Here is a 17,227-nt window from a genome sequence, read left to right on the forward strand (position 1 = left end):
TCTACAGGTGCACGATAGAGAGTACCCTGCCGCTGCATTCTACCATAATATGAGGTGATCGCCCTTTCACCTTTTAGTTGGAAATGTTTTCACCTAAAAGGTGATTTTGATACTACTAGGCGTTCATAGTCGAGTGATGTCCGTTTGCTTTCTGCTGCTTTGCTCTCTGTTCCGTGTCTCCCCTCTGTATCATAATGCATAGTGCATGTGAAACCAACCAAGGGGGCCGACCACCCAATTACAGCGGAAGCTAGGGTGATTTCGGCTAGTAAAAACAGAGAGATGTGCATGTTGGGGCGAGTGGCTCAGTGGCGTCATGTTGTAGTTTTCCGGCCACCGCGGTGAGACGGTGATCACCTGAAAGTGGAGTATGTATCCAGCTTTACTCGCTGCATGGTAAAGAGGATGCTCAAAACACCACCGCAAGGCTCTACGGTGGGTGTTTAAAACAGCACATCACCAGAACTGAGCTGCCAGACATGCACACCCTCTACAATCAGAGGAGTATAGGGTGAGCGCTTCATCAAGGATCAGAGGAGTATAGGGTGAGCGCTTCATCAAGGATCAGAGGAGTATAGGGTGAGCGCTTCATCAAGGATCAGAGGAGTATAGGGTGAGCGCTTCATCAAGGATCAGAGGAGTATAGGGTGAGCGCTTCATCAAGGATCAGAGGAGTATAGGGTGAGCGCTTCATCAAGGATCAGAGGAGTATAGGGTGAGCGCTTCATCAAGGATCAGAGGAGTATAGGGTGAGCGCTTCATCAAGGATCAGAGGAGTATAGGGTGAGCGCTTCATCAAGGATCAGAGGAGTATAGGGTGAGCGCTTCATCAAGGATCAGAGGAGTATAGGGTGAGCGCTTCATCAAGGATCAGAGGAGTATAGGGTGAGCGCTTCATCAAGGATCCCAGACACCTCGGCACTGCACTGGGGTGTCTGTACAGGAGCATTGGATCTCAATCCAGCAGGCTCAGCGACATTTCTATCCCCAGGCCGTAAAATGTAACATGAATAGGATTACGCTACAGTGCAGATTCCACTCACATTCTGCATTGCCATTTTGCTATTATTTTTCAATGTTATACTGCACATTAGAATGTTCATCTTAACTGCCATCAGTTCACTTTACTGCCACCATGGCAGGCACTTAGATGACTGTGCTATAGCTACGTATATACGTAGAACAGTGTCTCTCTCTCTCTCTCGTACACACGCACGCACGCACGCACACACGCAAGCACAACGCACACACGCACGCACGCACGCACGCACGCACGCACGCACGCACGCACGCACGCACGCACGCACGCACGCACGCACGCACACACACACACACACACGCACGCAAGCACAACGCACGCACGCACGCACGCACGCACGCACGCACGCACGCACGCACGCACGCACGCACGCACCACACACACACACACACAGTCTCACACACACACACACACACACACACACACACGCACAACGCACGCACGCACGCACGCACGCACGCACGCACGCACGCACGCACGCACGCACGCACACACCACACACACACACACACAGTCTCACACACACACACACACACACACACGCACACACACACACACACACACACACACACACACACACACATTTTGCCCAGAAAATCTAAATTCTGGAAAAGTATCCATCCCTGCATAGATAAAGGAGTGAAAATATGATGAGGAAACAGACGCAGGTTTTGTTGCATTCAGAGCTGAATTATTAGGTCGCTCAGCATGTTGACAGACTCAGCCAAAGTTTCACGTAGCTTAATTAATTAAATAGACTATCGTGCCTTGATGTTGCCGCATGAGCACCTATCCGCCTCCATTTGTGTCGTCGTATTAATTTATAATAATGTAGGCTACTGTATATTGGTCACATGAACGCCACACACAGAATAGCCTAATAAGTCTAACCATTTGATGAGGAAACAGCTGGATGAAATCTAGCTTTTCTGACGTATATAACAGTGATTAATCCAAAGGCGGATTAACCCTCAGTAAATAAAGGCAAAACTCTGGTCCGGATTAAATCTGTGTCCATGTCCAATTCTTCATTATTCCATGCTTTCCAAATCCGACATAGTGGGACAGTGGAGGGCAGGGAATCAATCACCCCAATAAATAAAGCTCTGTTTTTTACCTCTGCAAAGGTGCAGCGCGCAATTCATCAGTAGAAAGGGCTTTTATAATATACTTGCAGAGTTTTAATAGCATTTGGTCGTGAGGTTGAACCGTACAAATTAACTTCTTTCTCATTATACGTGAAAGTAACTTTATTAACATCAGTTATTAACGTTCAGCAAGGAGTGAAGGAATCGCGTGCCAAAATAAGTTGGCAAATTGACAAGTTGCTATGCGGTGCTTCCCGACCTGGTTCCGACCGTTTCATTTATATATAACTCTATATATAACTCTATGGTACCGACGCGCTGTTAGCTTGAAGATCTGTCAGAAGTCAGTTGACATTGACCGTTTAATTTATATATAACTCTATGGTACCGACGTGCTGTTAGCTTGAAGATCTGTCTGAAGTCAGTTGACATTGACCGTTTCATTTATATATAACTCTATGGTACCGACGCGCTGTTAGCTTGAAGATCTGTCTGAAGTCAGTTGACATTGCGAGAGACTCGCCTGTCAAAATAACCTGATCTACTGCAAGTTCATGCAGTGCGATGCATCGCGGAGCACCGCGTTCACCAAACTTGGAGATCTGTGCATTATGCAGGCTGTGATATGACATTTTTCACCCGAGGAAAGATATTTCCTGTTGCCTTATATGGCGTGAGATGGGCGTGGATGTTCTATTACACCAGGCGAAAATGAGCTCCAGCTGCGATACGCACAAATTAAGCCTTTTCGACACCTTTGGTGAATGGCACGTGAGATTGGTCGTACAGAATATACACCCTCCTCCTACGCACTTCATTTACACCTGGTTGTAAATCTCCTTCCTTTTTATTATTATTTTTATTTTTTTAATTCTATTTTTTCAACATATATTTAAAACAATCCCTTAGTACATACATGTCAAAGTAATAATATTAATAATGACAATAATAAACAAAATCAACATAATATAACATACATAACAAAACAAAAACCGACAAACAGCACTGCCATACATTGTGCACTTCTTTCACCTTGTACATTCATATGTTTGACCTTTGTTTTCACCTATCCTTTTAAGGTAGTCTGTGAAGGGAGTCCATATTTTTATGAATGTCTTGTGGGATCTGATTCTCTCCATCTGTATGATTACAGTCATCTCGTTAAGCCATTTCATGAAGCAAGGAGGAGAGGATGATTTCCAGTCCAGCAGAATTATTTTCTTCGCTTCAACCATTCCGAGCATCAAAAGCATTCTCTGAACATCCAAATAAAGCCAATTGAGGGTCAATTATTAAAAAAAAATAATACACTTTAGAAAACCATTCAAAAATCTTTGACCAAAACGTGTGTAGCTGTAAATCTCCTTGCTCAATTTTTTAATTATTTATTTACCCAGGGAAGTAGCTGAGCACAGGTGCTCATTTTCAGCAACGCCCTGCACATAGAAACACACAGACACACACACACACATTAAAACCTGGGAGCTGACCAGTACAACCATAGATATTAAGAAATAGATGCCTCATTTGCCGCTGCAGTTCATTGGAGCGACGTGTATCGCAATGAAGGCGGAAGTGCAGTGCTGAAGGCTTTTTTTTTTTTTTTTAACAAATCTTTATAACAGGCATGACAATATACATTACAATACAAAACAAGACAAACAAACAAACACAAACAACAAAGTGATTAACAATACAACATCAGAGCCAGGGGGGATTAGATTACTAACAGAAAACATTAAAGAGTGAACACAAAGCAACAGTTCTCCGCAGCTTTCTTATTTAGAAGTGCTGAAGGCATTTGCTGAAGGCGACTGCGTCGCTGCCCAAGTGACGTCACTCATGTGACTCCTCCATGTCTCTCGCTGTCACTCAAGTGACTACTGGCCAATCACAGCACGTCTTTTCCGGGACTTATGTTACGCACGCGGAAGCTTGACAAGCTTCCGCTTTGCTTCCGCTATTCTTCGCAAGGAATGTCGGGAAAATAGTGCCTTCAATGGTGACACACGCCTCAGAGCCGGAAGGGGCGTCTATGTATATATGTCTATGAGTACAACCACAGTCTTATACTGTTGGCCACTAAGCAGCTCCAGGGGGAGCAGTTGGGGGTTCAGTGCCTTGCTCAAGGGCACTTCAGCGGTGTTGGGTGAGTGATGACAATCACTTCCCCACCCAGATTCTTCCTGCCCGTCAGGGGAATCGAACGGGCAACCTTTCGGCAACAAGGGTGCTATCTGGCCCAATATGAGAGAGAGAGAGAGAGAGAGAGAGAGAGAGAGAGAGAGAGAGAGAGAGAGAGAGAGAGAGAGAGAGAGAGAGAGAGAGAGAGAGAACTATCCATGGTACTACTACAGTTGTGGTTTCCTCTTCAGAGGAACTATCCAAGGTACAAAAATACTGTTTTTGCAACATATGAACTATCCAAGGTTACTAGTACAATAGTGGTTTCTGCTACACAGTAAAATCCTGTGTTAATTTTGTACAAATAAAATGGTAACCATCTGGTTACATTTGGGTTACAGTTTACAGTGTGTATAACTCTCTGACATTTGGGTCAGAGTTACACATTCAATTGCTGTGTACTGTATAAGGGAACTGCCCAAGGCAATTCCAACAGTGACTTTACAAAGAACATCTGAGTGATCAGAGTGCTAGCTGTGCATCGCCATAGGGAGGAATACATGGAATGAATCCAAGAGGGAGGCCTGGTCCAATGCAATGGTGACATCATTCAGTGGAGGACTCGACAAAATGAAGAGATTGTGTGACGAGTTAAAAAGTGCCTCAAAGAAAATGTAGCTTCTTTATTGCTTGGTAGCGAGCCAGTTTCCCTGAGTCTGTTAGCAGATGGTCCTAAATTATCTGTGTGTTCTACGACGGACTGAATTTATAATAATTCACCAGCATTACAATTCTTTCAGCCTGAGGGGTATAAACTTCAATGTCGTTTTTTATCCATCCATTATGTAACAGTTCACTTTGTTGAAAATCACTTGCAGTTTTCACGCAAAACTCTAAAAGCTGTGGCTTATAGCCTATTTGCACTTTATTAACAATAATTCAGATATTCATATTTTAGCAGGAAAAGATGCAATACTAGCATGTAATGTAGGAAGTCAATGCCCTGCATGTATGGTGGACCGTCAGTGGCGTGCACAGATAGACACTAGGGGGTGCTAGAGTACCCCCTGCCCTTTTGGCAATGTGCCCTTTTGAAAAAAAAAAGAAAAAAAAAATATATATATATATATATATATATATATATTCTTTTTTTGTATACAGTGTACACTGTACAGTATGTGGACCATGGTGACATTGATCAATTCTTGATTAAAAAAAAGCTTCTAATATATTATTTAGGCCCCAAAATCTATAAATCTCACACTATTAAGGCAACCGGCCGGTTCCACGCGCTGCACAAGGTGCCCTTTTTTCACTTGAGCACCTGCCCCTCTAAATGTCTGTGCACGCCACTGTGGACCGTACATGGATAAATGGGCTCCATTTGGCGGTGACAGAGTTGAGTATAGGCTATACAAATCAGTGGAGGTTTGGTTGAAGGGAGCTTGCAGATGCAATTAGGGAGATGTAATACTTCAGCTGTACACGTTGCTGTCTTCACTTCTAAGTGTAATTCATCCTTCAGTACCTGCACGACAGCGTTCACCTTTTCCAAAAACAACACAGTTAGGGCTGCAAATCAAGAAGTAGACAGATCATTGTGAGTAGCTGCAGGTTGCTGTTCTTGAAATCAGTTAGAATTGTATCCTATCCTACTATAAAATGAACGTCTGTCCATCCATCTGTCTACATTTTTTTTTACCAATTGATATGAACTTGCACACATTGCCCGTTGCCATATGCCTTTTCTTGTGTACATATATTTAAACTATTTATTTGTAACTCTAGTTACAGTCACGTTCCCATAGCCTGGATGGACGGTGGGTGGAAATGTAGGTATGATCTAGAATACTAGTTGGACATAAATGCAGAAAAAAGGCAAGCAAGCTCAAATCCAACAGCAGTGTGTAGATTTGAGCTTGCTTGCCTTTTTTCTGTTGCAAATGAAACCTCTATTTATCCCATCCACACTTTAACCATAATAACAAAAACTAAAATTAAACAACATTCACCAAGATGTAATATCGCAATATTATAAAATTCCTAAATCTTTCATAGTAACAAGAATGTTCTAGAGCACGACTTCCCATGGCAGCCTATCATTCAAACCATGTATGTTTCATGTGTAAATCTACCCCTGTTTTATAATATTATAATAATATTATTATGTCCCCCTCTATTTGGAGGTCTATCTTTTTCAGTACCACCGAATCAAATATGCATATGCCGTCAATTTCAACAGAATCACTGAAGTGTAGAGCAACTGGATTATTTCTAACATTAATTTTCTCTGAATTGAGCTTCAGTTATTCTTTGTTTAAGTATACTATGCTTGGGTGCCCGCTGGCCAAGTGGTCCAGGCGCATGCCACATATACAGTAGGCTTTGGCCTGACAGCCTGTCGCGTGTTTGAGTCCCGTTCATGACAACCTTTGCTGCATGTTGGACACTTACACTGACACTGTTACATCCTACATTCACTTCTGTGAGAGTGTTTGCATTCCCACAAGGACCATTAAGGTTTTTAATAACAGCAAGCCCTGGTTCAATAATGAAGTGAGATCGCTTTGTAGGGAGAAACATGCTGCTTATAAACGTGGTGATATGGGGAATTATAAGATACTGAAATATGAATTTTAGCGTGCTGTGTCTAAGGCTAAGGCCTCCTACAAAGTGAAGCTTGAAAACAAACTGCAAGCAAATGACATCAAAGGTGTATGGCAGGGTTTGCAGGACATCACTGACTATAAAACCAAGCACCATGTTCCAGACAGGGACCCCTCCCTTCCTGGGAGGCTTAATGATTTTTATTGTCGGTTCGATAGTGAAAACCATCAGTCCCCCTCTTTTCCAAGAGAGCAGGGTGACTCTCCACCCAACATACGTGAACATGATGTCAGACTGTTGCTCCGTCAGCAAAACCCCAGAAAGGCGGCAGGGCCTGATGGCGTGTCGTCTGCCACATTAAAGCACTGTGCTGACCAACTCGCACCTGTCCTCACTTCCATTTGCAACTGGTCACTTGAACTCTGTACTGTGCCTGCTTGTTTTAAATCTGCGGTTATCATTCCTGTCCCAAAGAAAAATAATATCACCTGTCTTAATGACTATAGGCCTGTTGCCCTAACATCTGTCATTATGAAAGTCTTTGAGCGACTGGTATGTAAGCACCTGTCCAGCATAGCACTAGATCCCCACCAATTTGCCTACAGAGCAAATAGGAGTGTAGATGATGCAGTGTCCCTCTGTCTGCACACTATTACCCAACATCTAGAATCCAGATCCACCTATGCTCGTGTACTCTTTGTTGACTTCAGCTCCGCATTTAATACAATAGTGCCTGGGAAGCTGATTTCAACCCTACAGGAGCTAGGCGTCAGCACACTTCTATGTAAATGGATCTTTAACTTTCTATGTGACAGGAAACAGGTGGTCAAGATAGGTGATCTCGTCTCACTGTCTAGGCTCCTAAACACTGGGGCCCCCCAGGGTTGTGTCCTTTCTCCACTATTGTACTCATTATATACTCATTTCTGTCAATCTCACTTTAGTACAGTTATGATGTATAAGTTTGCTGATGACACATCTTTAGTAGGTCTTATTACCAACGAGGATGAATCAGACTACCGCAGAGCAGTAGAGGAGCTGGTGAGATGGTGTGACCAAACCAAAGAGATGTTCATAGACTTTAGGAAGAAGATCTCGAGTCCCCTCCCCCCCTCCTCATCAATGGGGAAGAGGTAGAAAGAGTCTCCTCCTTCCGGTTCCTAGGGACCACCATCTATTACATTACATTACATTACAGTCATTTAGCAGACGCTTTTATCCAAAGCGACTTACAATAAGTGTATTCAACATAGGTAGGGAACAAAAACTACTAATCACCAGAAGTCTTTAGTGCATTTTCTGCAAAAACAAGCAACCAAGAGTATACCTAGCGCTAAGGTAAAAGTGCAATATATCAGCTACCTATTTCCTTAAACAGATGAGACAAAATAGCTAAATCAAATGAGCATGAGCTAAAACAATTAAGTGTATCGACTAAACAAGATCCAATAAACAATACAACAATAGAAAACAAGCGTTCGTACAACTAGTTAACAACAAGTAGGTCAGGCAGAGAGGAAGGGTAGTGTTTCCTGAAGAGGTGGGTTTTCAACCTGCGGCGAAATATGGGCAGTGACTCTGCTGTCCTAACATCAGTGGGGAGTTCATTCCACCACTGTGGGGCCAGAACAGAAAAGAGTCGTGACCGTGTGGATCGGCCAGAAGGACCCTTGAGTGACGAGGCAATCAGTCGCCCCGAGGTGGCAGACCGAAGTGGTCGGGCAGGGGTGTAGGCATCGACCATAGCCCGGAGGTAGGAAGGAGCTGTTCCTTTCACTGCCCTATAGGCTAACACCAGGGTTTTGAACTGGATGCGGGCCGCTACGGGGAGCCAGTGTAGAGAACGGAGAAGGATGGTTGTGTGGGAGAACTTGGGGCGGTTGAACACCAGACGAGCCGCAGCTTTCTGAACAAGCTCCAGAGGTCTGATGGCAGATGCCGGAGCACCAGCAAGGAGGGAGTTGCAGTAGTCCAGGCGGGAGATGACGAGAGCCTGGATGAGCACCTGGGCTGCCTTCTCCGTGAGGAAGGGGCGAATCCTCCTGATGTTGTAGAGGAGGAATCTGCAGGACCTTGTCACTGATGCGATGTTTGCCGAGAACGTCAGTTGAACGTCCAGGGTCACACCCAGATTTTTCGCAGTCCGAGTTGAGGTCACCACAGCATTATCAATGGTGATGGCCATGTCTCGGTGCGGACAGCCCTTCCCCGGGAGGAACATCAGCTCGGTCTTGTCCAGGTTGAGCTTCAGGTGGTTTGTCGACATCCACGCCGAGATGTCAGCCAGACAAGCAGCAATGCGTGCCTCCACTTGGGTATCAGAGGGGGGGAATGAGAGGATCAGCTGGGTGTCATCGGCATAGCAGTGGTAGGAAAAGCCATGGGAGTGGATGACAGCACCCAGAGATGTAGTGTAGAGAGAGAAAAGAAGAGGACCCAGAACCGAGCCTTGGGGAACCCCAGTTGTGAGCCTGTGTGGTTCTGACACAGACCCTCTCAGCATCACCTGGTAGGAGCGACCCGTCAGGTAGGATGCATGGGATCTCAACACCAGTCTCATAATAAGCAAATCACACCAGCGTCTCTATTTCCTGCGGCAGCTTAAGAAGTTTAAAGTCAGCCAAGCAGCCATGACTCACTTCTATAGGGCCACTATTGAAAGTGTTCTTACCTTCTCCATGCTTGTCTGGTTTGGTCAACCTCTCAAGACAAATCGAAGCTGGAAAGAGTAGTACGTCGCGCATCAAAAACCATTGGATGTAGCCTCCCTACACTTTCCTCACTCTATTCCACCAGAATAATTAGGAAGGCAAAAAAAATCATTGCAAACTCTCATCCTGCACATTACCTCTTCAATCTCCTCCCATCAGGCAGGAGATATAGAAGCATCAAGAGCTCAACATCTCGCTTCAGAGATAGCACTTACCTCGTAGCCATTAGACATCTGAACTAGATGTATGTATGTAGCAATATGCATATTGCACTTTAAAAACTGAATGTAATTCCCTATGCTGCTGGTTTTTGTATTGTATTGTCCTTTTTGTTTTTGTATCTATGGTTGTCTGTATATGTTGAGTATGAACCAAGACAAATTCCTATCAACTTGTTGACATGGCAAATAAATTCTTGAATCTTGAATCTTGATGTTTCCTCCCTGTCTCTCTCTCCCTCTTTCCTGCCAGTCTTCACTTGATACTATCGATAATGGCAGAAAAACAAATCTTTAAAAAAAAAGAAGTTCCAAATGCATCTAGTCTTTCTAAAAACACGAACACTAACTTTCTAACACTTGATCATACTGTAGCATCATGCTAACATACTACAAATAAATTGGGGACTGTAACAAGTTATGACACCCTTAATAGTGTATTTCTTTCCACTATAAGGATGTGTATAGATTAGGCATGTCGTTACAATGAGTACATCCTCTACATATAACATTCAACAGGAAGTGGTTTCACAAGACCCAGGTACATTTTTGGTTTTTAATTAATACCGGCATGGACAAGTTTGTCTCTAAAGTTCTATAATATATTTCCTGCGTGTCAAAGTAGTGTTGGCTTTTGCCATCTTGATACTGTATGCCCTTCATAACAGAATCATCCAAAACAAGGAGAGCTAGACAGCTCTGTGAGTGAAAGGTGAGTCAAGTTTCCCTGGTGCAACCTTCCAGAGTGTGCCTGAAAAACCACATATACCCTAAAGGTTTGGGACATCCAAACAGCGTCTATCAATATCAAGGGCTGACTGGGTTCATTTCTACTGTGACTGTCCATCTCCAAGTTTGCAAGTCGGTGCAGTGAGGTACTCACACACAGACATACATTGTCTCTCTCTCTCTCTCTCTCTCTCTGCTATATGTTAATAAACCTGTACGCCAGGCTGCCATGTGCAGACATTTAGCACTGTGCAATTAATCACACACGCTTCCTTGCGGAGACCAAACGGAACAGGGTACTGCAGGGTAGTGTGATTCCACTCCAAATGCAAATGATCCCCCAACTCCACCTGGGCTCTCTCTCTCTCTTGGAGAAGAGAGAGAAAGAATGGTGGTTCATTTTGAATTAGATTGTAGCCTTTTCCATTAGGATGCAGCAAATAAGAACAGGTGTCCTTCATCTTTAGTATAGTATAGCTGAGACCGGATTGATGAGATGCCAAAACGTTCATAGGGAATACCGTAATGGCAAAATATTGCTATTACAGTACAATGTGATGCCTAATGCATGCATGCATGCACGCACGCACATACGCACGCAGCCACGCACGCACGCACACAGCCACACACGCACGCAGCCACGCACGCACCCACGCACGCAGCCACGCACGCACGCAGCCACGCACGCACGCACGCAGCCACGCACGCACGCACGCACGCACGCACACGCACGCACACGCACGCACGCACGCACACACACACACACACACACACACACATTGTGAATAGATTATGACTGGAACAAAAAATGGAAGAAGCACAGTGAATGTCTCTCAGGAATTCAGATTATCCTCTTCACTTATTTGCATACTCGATTTGCTGAGTTACTGTACAGGTCCATTGTAATGGGTCTGTTTGGAAAAGCTTGCATTGTGATGAGAATTTGCATAAATCCCAAATGCTGCACATGAATTTGGCGGAAATGACGTTGAGACATTCTCCGTGAATGAAAGGAGTGTTGTGATTGGTCGAAAAAGATAGTTTCCGGGGTAAATATGTATGACAGAAGTCCTGCCCCTATACACTCTGCATTGGGTCGTGACCAGGCTTTTCTCCTCTTTGATGAGTAAAGACTGGGAACGAGGCTACTGCACAGGGGCAAGATCTGAATATCTATTTTATATTGAAGTCCACATTCTATTTTGCCTTGGGGCCATGACAAGTATCCATCTGTGTGTTACGAAATGGATTTAAAGTTATGGCCCTGAGTCTATAATTCCACGATCCATGGCAAGGATAATAGATTTTCATTTTCACTACTTATTTCAGTCTGAGACAAGCCAGGAAATTATTTTAACCTGACATATATTTAACCTGTTGAGTGCAACAAATAAATCACAACAACAGCAGCAAAGCAATGTTGTTGGGTTCAATCTGTCAACACTCACATAAACCACAGCGCTGCTCTCCCACCCCCAAAGACTGAGCTGACATATTGAAGAATGGTGATTGGATTGCGCTACAGCCTTGACATGCAAGGAAGAGCCATAGGATTGGCAGATAAAGTACGATGGCCATCTAGGCTCTCAGCAAACACGGGCTGTGCAGCAGGTAGGAGCTCGCCCATCCTAAACTACCGTGATTACACTGTGTCCCACTGTGGAAATGGGCAGAGTGTTGCAGATGGTAGCATTCTAGCCCAGGCAAGCACATGAAAGAGGCCATATCAGTCAGTAAGTATAATCTCAGTCAAGCAAAGCTATAAAGTCTAGATCAGGGGTGCATGGGGAAGGTTGATTGTGCCCAGGAGAGATAATAAACTCTGTAATCACTTTTTTTCCTCCACCACACTCCAGCCATCCAATTAGCAGCTCCTGGGACCCACAGAAACAGACACATGCCCAGGCCCCAGATGAATGGGACCAAGGGCTCCCCCATATTGAAGGCAAAGGCCACTTTCTTAATGAGGTTAAGCAAGAAATAAAACAAATACTGTACAACACAATAATGTAGCATTAAATAACAAATAATTTATTAGATCTGAGAAACAGAAAAAGAAAAAAGGAGAAAAAGAAAAACTAACCGGGTGCTCGACGGAGATATAAACAGGTGATGATGATTTAAAGGTGTGCTCGACGGAGATATAAACAGGTGATGATGATTTAAAGGTGCTCACACGGACCAAACGGGATCAAGGCATACGATCTTTTTCACTTTGAGTGCCCCGATCGTCTCTTTTTTCTTTCATTTAGAAAATCTGTTAAAAAAAAGCTGAACTGTACCTAATGTCTATAAACCATAGTGTTAATTTACCCCTAAGAGTAACATTTACACTCAGGGGTATGTGTGAACCAGCGTGCATGTGTGGACAGCAGACAGTGAGTGGATAGAACAGTGAAGTAGAATCATGTGTGGACAGCAGACAGTGAGTGGATAGAACAGTGAAGTAGAATCATGTGTGGACAGCAGACAGTGAGTGGATAGAACAGTGAAGTAGAATCATGTGTGGACAGCAGACAGTGAGTGGATAGAACAGTGAAGTAGAATCATGTGTGGACAGCAGACAGTGAGTGGATAGAACAGTGAAGTAGAATCATGTGTGGACAGCAGACAGTGAGTGGATAGAACAGTGAAGTAGAATCATGTGTGGACAGCAGACAGTGAGTGGATAGAACAGTGAAGTAGAATCTTATAATGAAATTATGTGAACTGAAAAAACAAAGCTTTTATCAGATATGATCTAATTTATAGCAGCAGACTCTTCTGCTCATGAACCAAGAATAATGTCAAATACAATCAACATAATTTAGGAAGATGCAAAAAAACTAAAGAATGGTATCTTCTTCCTGGTATAATTCTGAGGCTAAACCTGCATCCTCTCCCTCTATGACCCCTCAATTACATGGACAGCTTGTTATGTCATTTGTGTTCCTTCTTACTGCAGCCTCTCCAGATGTTGACCCTCGGCCTCTCCAGATGTTGACCCTCACAGGGGTATGAAGATCTGCGCCTGCCTGTAGTGGGGCTGCATCAGGAGGGCGTTGGGCCATCAAACATAATAGAAGACAGGATATACTGTGCTCTGTCTTTATAATAATGCATTTAGAACTCTGTGATCGTCAGAGACCATTCGGGATTACAGAATAGTAGACTACAAGCATTTGAAGAGCTTCAAAGTCAAGCTACAGCAAAGGCTCTGCTGCACCTGTGTCTGACGAAGTCCACAGAAGCAGGGAGCAATAGGCTGGCTCTCAAAGTGGCAATTTAGGATCATTAGTGGCATAGATTACAATGCATTAGGCCTCTTTGCATGAGAGATCAAGGATGACGGATTTCCATATTACAGAATATGATTTAATGGTAGAGAACAAGCACTACTTTTCATTGTCCACATTTTCACTGATGACATCCTCGACTCGGGTGGCAGATACAGGATAAAAACATCCTCGACTCGGGTGGCAGATACAGGATAAAAACATCCTCGACTCGGGTGGCAGATACAGGATAAAAACATCCTCGACGTGGGTGGCAGATACAGGATAAAAACATCCTCGACTCGGGTGGCAGATACAGGATAAAAACATCCTCGACGTGGGTGGCAGATACAGGATAAAAACATCCTCGACTCGGGTGGCAGATACAGGATAAAACATCCTCGACGTGGGTGGCAGATACAGGATAAAAACATCCTCGACTCGGGTGGCAGATACAGGATAAAAACATCCTCGACGTGGGTGGCAGATACAGGATAAAAACATCCTCGACTCGGGTGGCAGATACAGGATAAAAACATCCTCGACGTGGGTGGCAGATACAGGATAAAAACATCCTCGACTCGGGTGGCAGATACAGGATAAAAACATCCTCGACGTGGGTGGCAGATACAGGATAAAAACATCCTCGACTCGGGTGGCAGATACAGGATAAAAACATCCTCGACGTGGGTGGCAGATACAGGATAAAAACATCCTCGACTCGGGTGGCAGATACAGGATAAAAACATCCTCGACTCGGGTGGCAGATACAGGATAAAAACATCCTCGACGTGGGTGGCAGATACAGGATAAAAACATCCTCGACGTGGGTGGCAGATACAGGATAAAAACATCCTCGATGTGGGTGGCAGATACAGGATAAAAACATCCTCGACTCGGGTGGCAGATACAGGATAAAAACATCCTCGACGTGGGTGGCAGATACAGGATAAAAACATCCTTGACTCGGGTGGCAGATACAGGATAAAAACATCCTCGACTCGGGTGGCAGATACAGGATAAAAACATCCTCGACTCGGGTGGCAGATACAGGATAAAAACATCCTCGACGTGGGTGGCAGATACAGGATAAAAACATCCTCGACTCGGGTGGCAGATACAGGATAAAAACATCCTCGACTCGGGTGGCAGATACAGGATAAAAACATCCTCGACTCGGGTGGCAGATACAGGATAAAAACATCCTCGACGTGGGTGGCAGATACAGGATAAAAACATCCTCGACTCGGGTGGCAGATACAGGATAAAAAATCACACCCGTGTGAACTGAGTGGTGTAAGGTCTTATATAGCCTCTCTGACGTAATGAAATCATGTCTGACGTAATGAAATCACACCCGGGTGAACAGGGTGAACATAGCAACCATGCTCATTTTTTCTGCACAGACTAACAAAGCCAGTTGTAGGAGTGGTTTACACCACTCAATAATGAAATCACACCCGGGTGAACAGGGTGAACATAGCAACCATGCAAATTTTTTCTGCACTAACAAAGCCAGTTGTAGGAGTGGTTCACACCACTCAAAAACATGAAAACATAAACACATGAAAATCCCCCCAAACATTTGTAGATAGGCTATTTTCACTACTTTTGCGCAACACTGCTTTACGAGGCCATTTATTTACGGATAAACTAGGCTTAAATATGGAGATACAAAGTTTCTACCGGACAAAGAAGATATACAGTACCAGTAAGACGCCCTGAGGGCGAGAAGCACGCATCCGCCTGGGTTACACAGACTGCTGGGCGAGCGCTGGCACGTTGGCATGGGGGGTCAGATCAACATACGGAATGAATTCTGTACTGGCCATATACGGAATGAATTCTGTACTGGCCATATACGGAGCGTGTCTTGAGTGTACAGGGTTTGATGAGGTCAGATCAACATATGGTATGTCAGAACAGGTCAGCAAACGCGGCAAAGCCAGTGACAAAGCCTGAGTGTGGTTCAGTTCCACTTGTTTTTTGCGTGCTTTCGTGTTGTACAAGAAAATATGACAGGTTGTTGTTATGTAACGCCGTTGCCATTGTGTGTGTGTGTGTGTGTGTGTGTTGGGGGGGGGGGGTGTTGTGGACGGTGTTGAAGGCCTGGTTCATTTCGGCACCGCCCGCAACTGTTTTCAGAGATTGTGAAAGTAACAGATCTACTTCAAGCTCACACACTTTTTAAATCAGCTAATTTCACAGTTTTGCACAACACCATCGTATGGCAAAGTATAAACGCTCTTACCTCGCTCCGTATCGTAGAGGTACACGAACCTCTCCCACTTGTAATGGTCCAGGAGGCTGAGGATGGCTGATCGCAAACCGGGCCTCATCTGGATGACAAACTGCACGTCAGTGTCGGTTGGGAAGCTGGGCGTGATGAAGGAGGTGTGCAGAGCCCCGCAGAAAGAGGTCAGCGTGTTCATGGACTTCTTGTCATAAAAGCCAAAGATGGCATATACTCCTCGTGAGAACTGGGAGCAGACTGAAAACAGAGAAAGAGATTTTGTTTCATTGATTATATGTGTATTTTTCATTTTGTGCCTTCTACATTATTCACTGATCCACTGAATCCATTCTCTTTGGATCAAATGGGCCTGGTCCACAAGATTCACTACTCCACCAAGATTCCCATGTACCAGCTGTCTATTACTTCCTTTATGTCAAGGAAGTCCACACTCACAACACCAGAGGGAGTTCAACAAACCACGTGCAACCCAGATTTGGCTCAAACAAGGGATTAAATTAATTTCGCTCCTATGCCACTAAAATGTGGAACGCCCAACCAACAGCAATTAAGAAATGTGAATCCCATGACTCCTTCAAAACCGCTCTCAAAGAGCGCCTACGGACGCCTGCAATTCGAAACTGGCCCCCGTAAAAAAAAAAAATCACAGTCGCTACATGTTGTTTTCTTTCACCCTGTTCTGTAGTGTAAAGCACTTTGTGACAATGTCTGGAAATCAATTTGACTTCAATAAGTCACTGGAAAAATTCACAAACAAGCCCACTGCCAGGGTTCATGTTTGTAAATTGTAGCATTTAGATCATATTTAATGATTAAAAATCACACCCGTGTGAACTGAGTGGTGTAAGGTCTTATATAGACTGATCAGCTGTGGTCTGACGTAATGTCTGACGTAATGAAATCACACCCGTGTGAACTGGGTGACCATAGCAACCGTGCTAATTTTTTGGTACGAACAGACAGACAGACAGACAGACACGTAAACTAACAAAGCCAGTTGTAGGAGTGGTTTACACCACTCAAAAATACCATAAGTACTGACAACAATCGATGGAAGCACAGTAAGATTATACATGTGAGATCGAGAGGTGAGATCATTTATAATGGCTTCACGTCTTCACATGCAATGAATCAAAGTACATTTCAATAAACTAGACTTTCAGGCCACTGGGCAGCCTTCAAATCTAGCCCTATATTGTGCAG

At 44.2% G+C, this 17,227-nt stretch overlaps 1 protein-coding gene across 1 annotated transcript in view; it reads right to left on the reverse strand.

The window, feature by feature from the left end:
* Positions 1-17,227, reverse strand: part of LOC306928214 (glutamate receptor 3-like) — a gene marked incomplete at its 5' end in the record, with an annotated part of 131,760 nt that overhangs the window by 94,848 nt on the left and 19,685 nt on the right. The window contains one exon of the mRNA XM_079508151.1: positions 16,022-16,261. Within this exon, the coding sequence (XP_079364277.1) occupies positions 16,022-16,261 (240 nt within the window). The remainder of the gene's footprint in view (positions 1-16,021; positions 16,262-17,227) is intronic.

The sequence above is a fragment of the Electrona antarctica genome, assembly GCF_951216825.1.
Source record: "Electrona antarctica genome assembly, chromosome: 8".
NCBI classification, from domain to species: Eukaryota; Metazoa; Chordata; class Actinopteri; order Myctophiformes; family Myctophidae; genus Electrona; species Electrona antarctica.